The 15,736-nt window shown below is 46.9% G+C and overlaps 1 protein-coding gene across 2 annotated transcripts; it reads left to right on the top strand.

Annotated features, from left to right (window-relative positions):
- Nucleotides 1-5,268: 5,268 nt before the first annotated feature.
- On the top strand, nucleotides 5,269-13,240 carry LOC122370565. 2 transcript variants are annotated; one of them, XM_043346258.1, is made up of 2 exons: nucleotides 5,269-5,403; nucleotides 10,782-13,240. In XM_043346258.1, exons 1-2 carry the CDS (start codon nucleotides 5,307-5,309, stop codon nucleotides 11,021-11,023), a joined length of 339 nt encoding a protein of 112 aa, XP_043202193.1. In that variant the 5' UTR covers nucleotides 5,269-5,306; the 3' UTR covers nucleotides 11,024-13,240. The 2 variants fall into 2 exon arrangements, with proteins under 2 accessions (XP_043202193.1, XP_043202192.1); XM_043346257.1 differs by lacking the exon at nucleotides 10,782-13,240 and adding an exon at nucleotides 8,461-9,379.
- Nucleotides 13,241-15,736: the final 2,496 nt, after the last annotated feature.

The following is a 15,736-nucleotide window of genomic DNA, read 5'->3' as shown; positions in this document are numbered from 1 at the left end:
ACCATCGCGAGAACAAAGCCTCGTGTTGACCCTCCCCTGCCTGTTAGAGGATATAGAACCCCTCATATTGAAGGCTATATTTCTAAAACTAGCAGGGAAAGCATAAAAACGACTACGGTTGGAAAGTACAACACTATGCTAATCTTATTATGCCGTCAGAATTAGGTGCCCGAAATCACATGTTTGAAAAATATAATTCAAGGTATCCTGAGAATTTCCTCTAATATTTTTGAAACCTGCTGCAAGCTCACCATATATAGGATCAAACGAGTGATTCCAATGAAGTTGGTTATGAATACGATCACAACATGCCCCGGTAGAAGGTATTGTAAAGTTCAGAGCGCTGGGCATCCCCGTTTTTGCACTGTCGCGAAATAAGGTTTCACATCGACCCTCCCCTGACTGTTGTAGGATATAGAACCCCTCATATTGAAGGCTATATTTCTTAAACTAGCAGGGAAAAGCAGAAAAATCGACTACCGTTGGAAAATACAACACTAGCCCAATCTTATTATGCCGTCATAATTAGGTGCCCGAAATCACATGTTTGAAAAAAATGTAACTCAATGTATCCTTAGTATTTCCTCTAATATTTTTGAACATGCTGCAAGCTCACTTTTATAGGGTCAAGTGAGTGATCCCAATGAATTCGGTTATGAATACGATCACAACATGCCCCTGTAGAAGGTATTGTAAAGTTCAGCGCGCTGGGCATCCCCGTTTTTGCACTATCGCGAAAATAAGGCTTCGCATCGACCCTCCCCTGCCTGTTGTAGGATATAGAACCCCTCATATTGAAGGATATATTTCTTAAACTAGCAGGGAAAAGCATACAAATCGACTACGGTTGGAAAGTGTAACACTAGCCCAATCTTTTTATACCGTCAAAATTAGGTGCCCGAAGTTACATTTTTATAACGTATAATTTAATACATCTTTAATATTTCCTCTAATATTTTTGAAACCTGCTGCAAGCTTACTATATATAGGATCAAGTGAGTGATCCCAATGAATTCGGTTATGAATACGATCACAATATGCCCCTGTAGAAGGTATTGTAAAGTTCAGAGCGCTGGGCATCCCCGTTTTTGCACTGTCGCGAAAATAAGGTTTCGCATGGACCCTCCCCTGCCTGTTGTAGGATATAGAAACCCTCATATTGAAGGCTATATTTCTTAAACTAGCAGAGAAAAGCAGAAAAAATCGACTACGGTTGGAAAGTACAACACTAGCCCAATCTTACTATGCCGTCATAATTAGGTGCCCGAAATCACATGTTTGAAAGAAATGTAACTCAATGTATCCTTAGTATTTCCTCTAATATTTTTGAAAAATGCTGCAAGCTCACTTTTTATAGGATCAAGTGAGTGATCCCAATGAATTCGTTTATGAATACGATCACAACATGCCCCTGTAGAAGCTATTGTAAAGTTCAGCGCGCTGGGCAACCCCGTTTTTGCACTGTCGCGAAAATAAGGTTTCGCATCGACCCTCCCCTGCCTGTTGTAGGATATAGAACCCCTCATATTGAAGGCTATATTTCTTAAACTAGCAGGGAAAAGCAGAAGAAATCGACTACGGTTGGAAACTACAACACCAGCGCAATCTTATTATGCCGTCAGAATTAGGTGCACGAAATCACATGTTTGAAAAAAATATAATTCAATGTATCCTTAATATGTCCTCTGATATTTTTGAAACATGCTGCAAGCTTACTATATATAGGATCAAGTGAGTGATCCCAATGAATTCGGTTATGAATACGATCACAATATGCCCCTGTAGAAACTATTGTAAAGTTCAGCGCGCTGCGCATCCCCGTTTTTGCACTATCGCGAAAATAAGGCTTCGCATCGACCCTCCCCTGCCTGTTGTAGGATATAGAACCTCTCATATTGAAGGCTATATTTCTTAAACTAGCAGGGAAAAGAATACAAAATCGACTACGGTTGGAAAGTGCAACACTAGCCCAATCTTTTTATACCGTCAAAATTAGGTGCCCGAAGTTACATTTTTATAAACGTACAATTTAATACATCTTTAATATTTCCTCTAATATTTTTGAAACATGCTGCAAGCTGCAAGCTGCAAGCTTACTATATATAGGATCAAGTGAGTGATCCCAATGAATTTGGTTATGAATACGATCACAATATGCCCCTGTAGAAGCTATTGTAAAGTTCAGCGCGATGCGCATCCCCGTTTTTGCACCATCGCGAATATAAGGCTTCGCATCGACCCTCCCCTGCCTATTGTAGGATATATAAATGAAGCAATTTGCAATTTTCAGGGCTCAAACGATAGAAAATTGAATTTTCTACAAGATGGCTATCTCGGATTTTCAAAATTTTGAGTTTTAGGGGTCCAAAATGTCAAACCAAATTTTGAGAAAAATTTGATTTTTTCAAAAATTTGAATTTTTCAAAAAAATGAGACAAGTTGTCCTCGGGCATCAAAGGAGGAATCAGCATGCAAAATTTCAAGTCCGTAGCTCAATATTTGATTGCTATAGAGGGCGCAAAAAGTAACAAAATATCCAATTTTATTTTTCAAACTCAAATTTTTGGTACTTATAGGGGTCGTAGAGCAAAACAAAAGACATTTTTGGAATCCTGAGATAAAACTGCATCAGATAGCATGTTTTGAATTCAAAATTTTGAATTTTGAAAATTTCGAATTTTTAACCCCTTTTTTTCACTTTTTCACCATTTTGCGGGGGTCAAATCTCCAAATTCTTGCCACCATCGTGTTCTACGTCCAAAACTACCCCAAAAACATGTGTCACACGGTATTTAAATGTTATTTTGAAAATTCGACTTTGTGTGACCTTTGGTGACCTGACCTTGACCTTGACCTGTGCTCCAATTCGCTTTAGACACAATGAGACTTTTCTTACATCTTTTGGGCACATGCCAAGAAATTTTGAGCTCGCTGCTGTCGGTAGTTCGGTCTCTGGGGCCCAAAATGAAAACCCCTATTTTTTACCTTTGACCTGACCTTGACCTCAAGTTTGACCTGAGAACCAATTTTAAGTACTCATCAGATGCGTCTTGTTTAGAGCTTTCGTTTGCCGCCTCGCCTGTCCCGCTGCGACTAACCGTTCTCGAGTTATGGGCTGGGGACGTCTGACGGCCCCCCCCCCCCCCCAGCAAGTGGTGTTATGAAAATACCCCAGCAAATGCCGGGTTAAAACAAGTTTTAAATGCTAATCGAACACATCTTGTTGAGACCTTTCGATCGCTGCCATGCGCATCTCGCTGCGACCATTTGTTCGCAAGTTATAGGCTAAGGACGTTCACTACCCCTCTCCCAACCAGATGGTATAAAAATACCCCAGCAAATGCCAGTATAGCTCCTAAACTAGCAGCGAAAAGCAGAAAAAATCGACAACGGTTCGAAAGTACAACACTTGCCCAATCTTATTATGCCGTCAGAATTAGGTGCCAAAAATAACGTTTTTATATAAGTCTAATTGAATATAAGCTTATGTAGATGTCTGCAACATGTTGCAAACTCACTATTTAGAGTGCAATCAGATGAGTGAGCCCAATGAAATTGGTTATGAACATGATCACAATAACCGTGTGCATCATGTGCAGTCGTTTATTTTCACCAATAAGATGTTCATTCATGAGAAAAGAGCAATTCAAAATCTAGTCGAAATCGTTCAGATAGCCGCTTCATTCCCTAACCGTCAGTTAGACTGTGTTCGGAGCTGAATATTGGCCGTGACATCGGTCTCATACTTATTCACGGCACGGCATCGTATCCTATGATCAATTTCGAGTCTGTGGGTATTAATTTTTTGCACCCTGAGCACGTTTCATTTTTCGGCATTTCTAGCGCTCCTGGCGGCCGGCCGGCCTACTGTGCTTTTGGGGCAACTAACGGAGCGAGCGAGAGGGTGAGCCTTGCACGTGCGAAATTGCGAGGGGGTACCTCCAACTGAGTTGTGCACGGCACCCTACTAACCGGTCTCTAGCGATGTGCCAAATTTGAGCACAATCGGCCCAGCCGTTCTCGAGATCTGGAAGCGGCACCCTGCACGTGCGCACGTGCAGCAGCACCCCAACTCTGGCACATGGTTATGCATTGCCTAGTGGGTGCCTACCTACATGCCAACTTTCAGCGCAATCGGCCAAGTAGTTACCGAGATATTGCAACAATTACAAAAGTGACACCTCTTCGTTTTGCACGTGGCACGTGCATAATGGGTCACCCACATGCATCGGGAATAGTCCGATACTTGGTAGAAGGAATGAAGCTACCCTACAAAAATTACCGCATGTAAATCGGTCAAGTGGTTGCTGAGATATAAGCCTCGCAAAAGCGTGACCACGGCCGGCCGGCCGGCCGGCCGGCAGGCCGGCCGGCCGCTCATACTCAGAAATTTCCGTTAATCTAAGGAAAGACTACGCTCGCTTCGCTCGCTCCGTAATAACTAAACGAGGGCTAAGAAAAAAAGTCAATTTTTCAACTTTTTATTTTTGACATAAAAATGCACTTTTCTAGACGAGCTTTGTCCCAGGAATCTAGTGGTGCCATTTGTTTTCACATGCGATGTTCAGAAGTGCCTCTAATTCGCGAAAATGCTTATGACGTCACCATGCCCTATGCATGTTGGAGCTATTTTTTACAATTTGGGGGTCAAAAATCAAGATAGAATGTTGAAAATTGGGACATCTAATGTTCTAATAGAGCTCTATAACATATATTCCGGTTTTTTGGAAATTCTCAAAATTTTGGATTTTATTAGCTGTTTTCCAAAAAATACAGTTTTTTGAATTTTTAGGGGTGAAAAACGCATTTTATGGAAAATCCGAGATAGCCATTTTGAAGAACTCGTTGAGCTGCGTCTTTTCATGTCCTTAATTTGCAATTTGCTTAAAACCTCGATTTTTGGCGATTTTTTAAACATTTACCATTTTTTGACTGAAAACGCCATGTAGTTACATCACTAAAATCGATATATCTCAAAAAATTTTGCATTTTTTTTTATTAAAAATTGCACAGGAGACGTCAAATTGATGGGGGAGAAGGTATGCGAAGTTTCAAGTTGATAGCGCAAGCGGTTCATGAGTTATTCAAGAAAAACGGAGGGGGGGGGGGTCGGATCCGACCCCCCCCCCAGGCGGTCGCGGGTTAATATAACGCCAATAGCCTATGGCACAGATCTGATCAGAACTCACTGCACACACTTCTGAACTCCAATGGTGTGCTTGGTGAAAAGTAGATATCGGGTCAACTCTGCGTGTTAATCTCTAAACTTCGACCATCGCTTTTTATCCGACAGAAAAACACTCACAATGGTTCACTGGAAGCGCGACCTTGACCTCTACACCATCGGCCGGCCTCTGGAGAGGAACGCCGGCTTCTGGCTCGACTACATGAAGGGCCTGAAGGGTGAGAATCGACTGCGAAACGTCCGCCTTCTTTACTGTTGCCATGTTCTATCAATAATTAAATTTTACATATTTTGTGCCTAATACTTGCTGCTTTTGATGCGCATGTATAGCATTTCAACATTTAATGACATTTTTATCGTGGCTATTTTTGGACAGTGTTTTAATTGTGGAACAATTTTTATCTAATATGCTTCCTTGTAAATAATATTTTATGTAAATATGTGTTCAATGTCGTTTGCTATCAGCTTTGTGGAATGACGTCGAAATGTACAAGCATATTGTATATATTATTGTCATCTAATTACGTCACCAGCAACAAACTACATGCCACCATCGTCTGTAAATAGTCAGTGACGATTACCACAACATTACGATGGCTCAGAAGGGTGTTCATTAAAAAAAAAAAAATTATGCAGTACTGAGCTCAAAAGCATTCCAAATGCATTGCCGACCAACAATGTCCGAACGCATTTCGATACGCAAGAACAGCCTGAATGAGGTCCCGAAACCATTCGATTGCAAAATATAAAAGAATTGCTGAAAACAATATTCGCATTTAACCCGTTGACAGACAAGAAGCGTTGACATTTGTTTTGAGCCAGCATCTCTGGTTCCCTGCCAAACAGATCAGACTTTCCGTCGCCGGCTGAGTAGCACTTCTGTGTCACCTAGCGGCTATATCTCGGCCGACAGCTGGGCGATGGCGCTGACAGCTCTTTGGCAGTTACCTTCTCTCCTGTTTGTCGCTCTTCTGACCCGACTGACTCAAATTCAACCAAAGCCAACGGATACAGGCGAACAACATCTCGTCGATTAGTAGTTACGCCATCAGCCGCCGCACGACGCTGGCGCTAGCGTCGTTGGCGGCCCTTTGGCTGGCAGCCGGCCCTAAAACGGCTCGGAATGCGGTGTCCCGGGTCGACGGGGAGTCCCGTCGCCAAGTGCCGCTCACCAGCTGGCCACCCTCGGCGACAGGTGTTTAGACGTACTAGACTGGGTCTGAGGACACCTGCCTACGTGAGTCAGTCTCTCGAGGCTGAGGCCAGTCGTCAAGTCGCTTCTCACTGAGAACCGAGAAACGCCTCCTCTAACATGTTAGAGAAGTGAGAAGCGCCTCCTCTCAGGGACTAAATTTAGCTAGTTGACATGCAGCTGTTCCGTTTTTTTTTTTTTTTATCAGCGCTCACAGACTGACCTCAACCGTGCCGCTACTCGATTCCTATTTCATTTCATGAGCATATCATTTCGATTGCCGTATAGCTAGCTCCTTTTGGCAGTCAGCACTTTAAAACTAGGCATTTCGACTATTTTTTATGTAATTTTGCAGCCCTCAGTCGATTTCTGAGATGTTACCCAAGCTCATTTCTGTATTCTTGCCCCTTGGTGTGAGCACTGTCCGACGTCCGTGAACTCCTTGAGAAACATTCTCGGTTATGCGTCGTGAGTGACCTACACATGAACAGTCACGACGATTATAGATCACACTTCTGATTGCCTTTGGGCTAGGTATAGCAGCGTCGGGTAATCAAACCTATATAATGTTCACACTTCACGAACACGTTTCGGAGATAAGCCACACAAATTTACCATAAATAATGAATGCGCAAACACGCTCTTTTCACCGATCATGACGTACACATTCACAAAAAAAAACTGTGTACAGCGCACAGAGCTAAGTGCACATTGCACAACGCGTACCTGTCCGATTTCTAAGCCTCCCGATATGTGCTGGCGTGCAGTGGAGGAACGGGCGTGTCGCGGCACCACGCCGCCCGTGCCCAGCGACGCCATCAAGGTAGACAAACGCTACAGCTCAGAAGTATTCACCAGCAAGCGGGACGTCGAGGTCCGCCAGACCCTGGTGGCGGTCAAGGAGACGCGACCCGTCTACCAGCTGAAGATGGCGCCCGCCGTGCCGCAGTATACCAATTAACGAGCCGCTAGTCACGCCGTAAGGAGGCACAGAGATGGGAAGGGAGAGCTTTCCCACCTGTAGCCGCTCTTTGAACTCACTAGTAGCGGGTAGCCGTTTTGATAGGATGGCTTAGCGTAGTGAGATAGCTGAAATGATGAGATGACACACAGGTTGGGAAGGGACGAGCTTAGTTAGATGAGGCTACAAGCTGACGAAGACTTAGCACGGTCGTGTTGCGTGATAGAGCGAGGCGAAGGCTTATATGGTTGTGATTGTAATGCATCAGGTCCGAGAAACAGTAGCCTAAGTCCTAGAAAATGCTTAAAAGCTACAAATGCATGTAGATTCGGCCATTCCAGTTAGCCAATCGCGAAAATTTCACGCAAATAGTTTGGTGATCTAGTGAGTTATTTTATAGAGAAGCACGACCCACGAGAAGCTTGCAGTAAAGGCCTTTTACAGGCGCTGCTCATGTCGGCGTGGCATGTTTAGAACATCGCAATTCGCAAACTTAGCAGAAACCTATTAGGACGTTGAACCTTTATTGGAACATTTGATTGAAGCCACCCCATAGGAAATTAGCTATGAACTATGAACACAAAACCCCCGGGTACGATTGACTCCTGTACCGAACTTAAGAGAAACATTTGCGCAAGTTCCTGCTCGTTGGTAGTTAGTTCATAGTTGCTAGTGTTTTTACTAACATTGCATTCACAGTTTGCATGACTGTGGCCATGACTGTGCCCACTTGCCCAAAGTATTTTGCTGTTCTCTTGGGAAATCTGATAATAAGGTTCTTGCTTTCTCATTCAGGCCCCTTGTGGAAATGTATGATACCTACTGTTGTTTTCAAGGGTTAAACTGATGCTTAATACGTTTCAATACTTCATATGCAATTCTGCTACTAGCATGTATGAATCTTCTGTGTATATTATAAGTGAAGAGTGAGCTCAGCACGGTTTACAAATGTGCTACGTTAAAATCGCCCATTACGTGATAATAGTTACCACTAACAGGAGCTTTTTCACTCCTGTTCACTGACCGATGCTTCACGAGGACTCGCCTCTGCCGTGTAACATTTTACCGCCGTGTGTCATGCTGTGTGATTTTCGCCTAACGCCGTTCCGTGCGCCACTGCAGGAGAGCACGACGCCCTGGGCCCGCGCCGCATCCCGGCTGCGCCGCTGCTGGCTCCTCGGCCGCGCGCGCGCAGCGTGCCGCACTTTGCCGAGCCGCCGTCGGCGTTCGACCGCGAGCCCTACAGGGACCCGTTCAGCGACCCCTTCTTCTCGGACCCGGTCGACTTCGGTCTGCCCCACAGCCCCGCCTACGACGACCTGCGCGGCATCATCGACCGCGCCCGCAGGCGGTTCCGTGACCGCCGCATGGACGCCGAGAGGCGCGCGCTGGAGTTTTAGGCGCGACAGGAGGAGGAGAGGGCGAGAAAGAGGGCGAGGGGCGCGCTGGCGACGCGCGACCGGAGAGCGATCCCGTGCCGAGCATGGAAGCGGCGGGGGCTCGGTTTGAAGTGCTCGCGACGCGCCGAATACGGTTCATTCATCGTTCATTGACGACAATCGACAGATCATTTCACACGAGTGAGGGGAGACTGGCCGCGCGGGTCGGGTCAGGCCTGACCCGCGCGGCCGGGAGGGGCGACGAAACGATCGGGAGGGGGCGGGACGCACGGAGAGGACGGCGGGGCTCCTAGAAGGATCGTGAGATGAGCGACTGGTCAGCGGCTGATCTGAGCTGAGTACAGTAGGTCTACAAAATAAGTCCTCTCCGTATCCGGGCAGGTGGCGCCCGAGTAGCGCTCAGGCGCTAACTGCCCGCTGGTGACCCGCATTCGGAGAGGACTTATTTTGTAGACCTACTGTACGAGATCCCCCTGCTCTCTTCACGTCTGTTCCTACAGGTCGGGCACATGAGCCCGTCGACTGTGGACCGCGCGAGTCTGACGGGGAGCCGCCCGCGAGCGCTGCGGGGTGGCCGGGGCTGCGGAGAAGCAGTGTCCTGTTGTGATCGCTGTGAAATAAAGCCGACACTGTGGGCAAAACGAATGTTTGGCTTGGATTTGTGGCATGAGACGATCCTTCGACCCGGTGGAAATCATGAAATGATCCCGAGACATCTGAGGGATATGTAAAAAAGAGGACAGAGCCTGTCAAAAATATTTGTAAAATATACTTATGTTTCAATAAGATACTACAACACAGCGGCCTTTTTTATCAGGTAGGTAGTTTTCAGCGCTAAAACTTGAAAATGTTTTCTTTTTTTCGAAAACAAACAAGTTAACAAACGGTGGAATTTTTGATCAATCTTCTCAAATTAAACCAGAGCTTTCCGATCGGACAATGGAGGCCAAGAGCTGAGAGCTACGCTCTGACTAGCTTTTTGTGAATCAGCCATTGCGAAATATTGTGCAGCACTCCCACGACCCATTTGTTTTATGTTAGTGCTTGGACCTCTGTATACAGAGATCTATGGTTAGTGGCGCTAGCTTTTTGTATGTGAATCATTGAAAGAGCTCGGATGAGTACTTTGACTTATAAAATTTCGAATTAGTGTTCCATATAATTTTCAGCAGCTCTAGGAATGATGCGAAACGACATAATGAAATTGTATGGTTGCGTGAGAAGATGATCGATACCTATTTGGCAAATCAAGCCCGGTTGGCGGTTACCAAGCTGCTGCCAACGGCAAATAATCCACCTAAGGTAATGGAGTCGGACTGAATCGACGCGAGCGATACAGACACAGGTTCGCAGATAAGTCCGCGAGCACAGGTGAGCAGATGCATACCCTAGTACATCACTGGAACGCCGTATGTCGTCCAATACACAAATAACACGAAGAGTTCATGTGACACCTACATGTGGTGTATGTACATGTAGTGTATTTACAATACATGGACATTCTGCAGTTGTATTGTGCATGACATCTCAACAACATAAATATGTCACATAGTAGATGCATAAGGTATCGTGCATATCATAAGGTATGTGTTACAACATACCTATACGCACTGTCTAACCTTTCTGGGTCTGTGTGCAGTATGCACGTTCTGCAATGATCCGCTGAACTAACCAATTTGCGGTCATTCACCGTGTTCTCACTGTCGCCGTACCTGCGTCGGTCTACAAATTCAATCAATAACATTGATAGATTATAGAAATGAATGCATTTTCGTTTGCGTATTGCAAATTGTTTGTCCAATCAATATATCATGCAAACAACTTTTAGAGCTAGTCACCGCGCTCGTCCCTCACAGTTCTTCGTTTCGTTCCGTCTGCACAGGAAAGTTGCGACATCCGTACAGCTAGCAACTGTATGTACCCTTTTCGGACCCTGCCTTGCTGTTCCGTCTGTTCTTCACTGCACAGGAAAGCCGCTATATATCCGTACAGCTAGCAACTGTACCCGTCTCTGACCCTGCCTGCATTGTTTCGTCTGCACAGGAGAGCCGGGACAGCCGTACAGCTACCCACTGTACCCGACATACCCGCGCCGCTCACGGCCATTTGTACCGCGGTACCCCACCGAGCCGTCCAACTGGGACCCAGCGCTGGACGATCCGTACTTCTGGGATCCGATCGACGGCGTCGGCCTGCCGCACAGTCCCGAGTACGATAAACTGCGGCACACCATCGCCGCAGCGCGCAACCGTGTGCGCGACCGCCGCCTGCGGCCCTACTGCTGAACGGAAACCATACGGCGTTCCGTCGCGACGGGGAGAAGGGATGGAAGGGGACGGGGGTGCAGGGATCGGTCTTTGGTGATGATCTATCGACTCGACAGAGAGGCGATATGCAGCGTCACAGGCGGGTTATTTGTTGTACTTGAAGATAAGACTCTTTAGTCTTTAATAGCCTTCTCTATAGTGCGGTGATGTTTTTTTTATGTTTACGTCTGATGGGTGTCTTGTCCAATGTCCTTGCAATGCTGCACGTACTGAATAAATTTTGTTTAAAAGCGTTTCCAGAAAAAAAAAAACATTTTTAGTCATCGTACGTCTAGCAACAGCCCTAAAATTGTTGTATAGAGCAAAGTGCATTCAATATATTACATTTTCTTCTAGCGCTACATGTCACCGTCTTGCGACCATATTTTATTGAAAGGTGCTACAACAGGACACGCAAACAAATCTGCTTATTATCGGGTATGCATACGTGACGTCTAACTAGGGCTGCGGAGTCGGAGTCAGAGTGGGAGTAGGTGTTGGAGTCGGTCAGAGTTGACAGGTCTGCCCAGAATCGGTGTTAGTTTTCTAAGTCGGATTCGGAGTCGTCGAAAATCCATCGACTCCGCAGCCCTGGATCTCAGCAGGGGCACTCATGACTGTTCAGACCCGGTGATTTCCCCGCGTTTCCTCTTCTGTTCTTTGACGTTTGAGGAAACTTGGGCATGTTTAAGATGACTAAAAAAAAGATGAAGCTCAAGTGTGAATACATATAGACGAGTGGAGTGACAACGTCCAGTATCCAATCAGGGATAGAAGTCACCACCGGACCTCTAGCTGATCCTGAACTGGACGAAGATGACGATGTAGGTGACGATGGTGGACATGATGGCCACCATGGTGGAGCGCTGCAGCCGGTAGTAGCCCAGGTCGCCCAGGTGGTCCAGGTCGCGGTGCACGGCCTCCTGCAGAGCGCTGACCTCGCGACCGACCCGGGTCGACTCCCAGCGCAGCTTCAGCAGCGAACAGCGCGTGGCGGCGGCCAGGTCCAGCACGTACTGACCGGCCTCACACGGCACGGCGATCTGGAGGCCAGCAGCCAGCAGCGAGTACAGCATCGAGTGATAGTTGGACATCCACTCTCCGGTCAAGGTCGTCTGAAATCCCAGCAGGAATGTGATCACCAGGCTGATGACGCCCGTGGTCATGGAGAGGATCAGCTCGGGCGTCATGTCGGTCACCAGGCGGGAGAAGGCGCCACTCAGTCGATCGTGAAGCAGGCGAAGCCGCGCTAGCCGGTTCCAGTCCTTGATGTCACCGTTTCTGGCCAGAGACTGAAGCTCGGTGTCCACTGCACCGAACCCAACACCGACAACCAGTGTGATGTACAGAAATTTGATCAGTATCGAGAACGTGGAAACTGCCATGATACTAGAAGTTGTAAACAGGAATATTCCAATCAGACACTGTGATGATAAATTCGCACATGCCTGGCCAAAGCCAACCATTATCATAAAAAATATCAGCACGCATCCAATCGCAACGATAACAACCGCCACTCCCAGCAGGAGAGCAGCCTTTTTGCGTAGCTTCCCTCGAATGGACTGTCTCGGTATCTCCCGGGCCAGATCTTCAGCCAGCTGCTGCACCTCTGGGAGAAGCGCAGCGTACCGCCGCCGCCCGCGGATAACCGTCGCCGTAATTGGCAGCATCGGCAGTGCCTGCACGCAACCGAAGAAGTAAGAAGCGAACGCCGCTTCCAGAATTCCGCTGCCGTTCCGCATGTCGTTGACGCCGAGCTCCATGAAGTAGGTGACGGACATCACGCTAACGGTCGCCACCGTGACGTAGAGGAGTACGGCGTACAGACGGGCCAGCCACCCGGGACCGCCCATCTGACTGACCCGTCACTCGCAGCAGAACGACCAAAGCCCGATCAGCGACGGACGGCCAGACGGTCGGCGGTGCGATCTCGGTCGAGCCGCTCTCATCATCGGGCGAAGTGCGGCTGCGGTCGGGTGAGACATCCGCAGGCTCGGTCGAGACGAACATGACCTCCACGTGGCCAACGGGCTGTACTACGGTCGGCATCTCGTGAAAGATAGTCGGACGCATGTATAGATCACTGTGACGACGAAGCCTCCTTTGCCCTCGTCTTATTTGTTGATAGGCTCACAATGATATCTGAAATACAGGCTGAGAGAGAGAGAGAGAGAGAGAGAGAGAGAGAGAGAGAGAGAGAGAGAGAGAGAGAGAGAGAGAGAGAGAGAGAGAGAGAGAGAGAGAGAGAGAGAGAGAGAGAGAGAGAGAGAGAGAGAGAGAGAGAGATACGGTGTATTTAGTTCATGGCTGCGAGCATTTGCCCATATAGCGCATGTGATAACAGTACAGCAGTTTTGAGGCACTGCAAATAAACAAATGCAACTACATTGGCGCAATTACGATAACAGTAGCGTACAGGCCATATTCTATCTGGACGACATGATATCCAGGTTAATGAGCGAGGTCATATGTGGAATGCATGACCTCCTCAGGCGAGTACCACAGCAAAACGTTTCAAGAGTGTTAGAACTTCTCGTTTCTCTGCCGGATATCGAGCCTCTCGATTTCGGGAATAAGTCTTGATGTGCTATCGACTTGAGCATCTGTTTACCGAGTCTTAAACATAAAGTCTGTCTTCTATTAGCGAGTGTTTCCAGGTTGAGGCGTTGTAAGATGTTCTGGTAGCTTTCATCGTATCCGGCGATTATTTTGACGGCCCGTTTTTGTACCTTTTCTATTTTCTGAGCCTGTTGAACAGTTAGTCCGGCGTGGAATACAGGGGCGCAGTACTCGAGCAGTGGCCTTATGTATGTGGTATATACCTTAACCAACTGCTCTTGTGGCGGCCGAAACCTCTTCATTACATGCAGCATGTAGAGGGCTCGGGATCCCTTGGACACAATGTCATCAACATGTTTCTGCCAGGACATGTCACCGGATATCGTGATCCCAAGTAATCTTGCGTGGTCAGTTGTTGGTATACTGCTGCCATTAAGGTCTATATCCGGTAAGATAATAGGCTTTTTGGCTGTGTAGAAGTGAAGAATCTGACATTTTTCTGTATTCAGCACCATCTTGTTCGTGTTGGCCCATTCCGACAATTTATCCGTTACTTGCTGTAGGGTGCATTCTTCATTAAATTGATTCACAGAGCATGCTTGGAAGACTGTTAAATCATCTACATATTTAAGCCTCCTTTCGTCTTGGACGGCGGCATCGTTTATCATAGCCAGGAAGGCTACTGGTCCCACTAGGGTCCCTTGTGGCGCCCCACAGGTTATGGGGCTCCACGTGCTAATGCTGCCATCCGGCATCTTCACTCGTTGGTGTCGGTCCTGAAGGAAGGAGCAGAGCCAATGTGCGTAGGCAGATCGGAGTCCCATGTTCAGGAGCTTCTGTATGACTGTAGTGTGATCTATTAGATCAAAACCTTTTCTGAAATCATACATAATCATGGAAAATATTTTGTCCGACTTGTCCAGCTGCGTGAATAGGTTGTGCAGTAGTCTGACCAGGTAATGGGCAGTCGATGCTCCCTTTACGTTGCCGTACTGACGGATGTCGATCTTTGGACTTATGTCGTGGAGAATGAGCGGTACCATAAATCTTTCAAAAACCTTCATAAATGTGGGTGTGAGGCTGATGGGACGCAAATCTCCTGGCGAGCGCGGCTTGTCTTTCTTGGGTACCGGTGTGATTGTAGCCCGTTTCCAAACCGAGGGCACCTGGGAGCTTTTTAACGAGCAGTTGAATATATACGCTAATGGAGTTGCTAATTCTATTGAGAATTCCTTAATCAAACTTGCAGGTAATTGACCAGTGGAGACAGCCATATTTTCTCTGATCCGTGAAAGATGCAGTGCCACTTGCCATGGCTGGATATCGAAAGGAATGTCATTCGCCGGTAAGTAACACGGGAGTTTGTCCACTTGCAGTCCCTCATAGGTCGTACAGACTTGGGCAAAGTGTCTATTTATTAGCTCAGCTGCGGAATCACAAGTTGCTTCATCTGTGGTTTTGAAGTCCCATGACTTCGGCTGCCGATTAGTTAATTTGGACACTTCTCTGTACCATGATGCCTTTTTGCCCGATGAGACTTGACCCATCCGCTTTCTGTACCATTGGGTCTTCGCAGAACAAATCTCAGATCGTACTTTCTCACGTAGCTGTTTGAGGCGATTGGTTTGCTGGCGGCTGTGTGCCCTGTTACGTAGGATCAATAGTTCTTTAATCCTCTTCGTCATCCACGGAGGATCATTTCTTCTGCATTTATACGTAATCTGCGGGAAGAATGTTTCGTAGGCAATTTTCAGTTTATTTTCAAGCACCTCGGCTGCTTGATCTACATCAGTAAAGCTGGTAATGTCATTCCAGTCTTGTTCACATATCCATTGGCCAAACTGTCTGATGTTCGAGGCTCTCATCGGTCTTGCGGTGCGATATTGGTGAAATTTCTTGTTTTGTGCGCTACCGATCCAGACAACCGTTTCATGGTCCGATGTACCAATGGCTGGAATAATGGTAGGCGTGCTCTCTGCTTCACAATCAGTTAAAATCATGTCAAGAATTGACGCACCTCTGGTAGGTTCCGTAACGATTTGCTTTAGGTTCAATTGCTGTGCTAGTGAATGGACATCGAACACACTATTGAAATCTCCCAAAAGTACAGTTTTTGCTTTGGGCCTGCGTGAT

The sequence above is a fragment of the Amphibalanus amphitrite genome, unplaced genomic scaffold, assembly GCF_019059575.1.
Source record: "Amphibalanus amphitrite isolate SeventyFive unplaced genomic scaffold, NRLGWU_Aamphi_draft 001145F_arrow, whole genome shotgun sequence".
Taxonomy (NCBI): Eukaryota; Metazoa; Arthropoda; class Thecostraca; order Balanomorpha; family Balanidae; genus Amphibalanus; species Amphibalanus amphitrite.
The sequence above is the reverse complement of the archived record's forward strand: the minus strand, read 5'-3'. Positions and strand labels throughout refer to the sequence as shown.

Excerpts from the sequence above, each read along its gene's own strand:
- LOC122370565 (XM_043346257.1), top strand. The coding sequence starts at position 5,307 with ATGGTTCACTGGAAGCGCGACCTTGACCTCTACACCATCGGCCGGCCT. Across the intron at positions 5,404-8,460 it reads CTACATGAAGGGCCTGAAGG|GAGAGCACGACGCCCTGGGC; the intron begins GTGAGAATCGAC and ends GCGCCACTGCAG.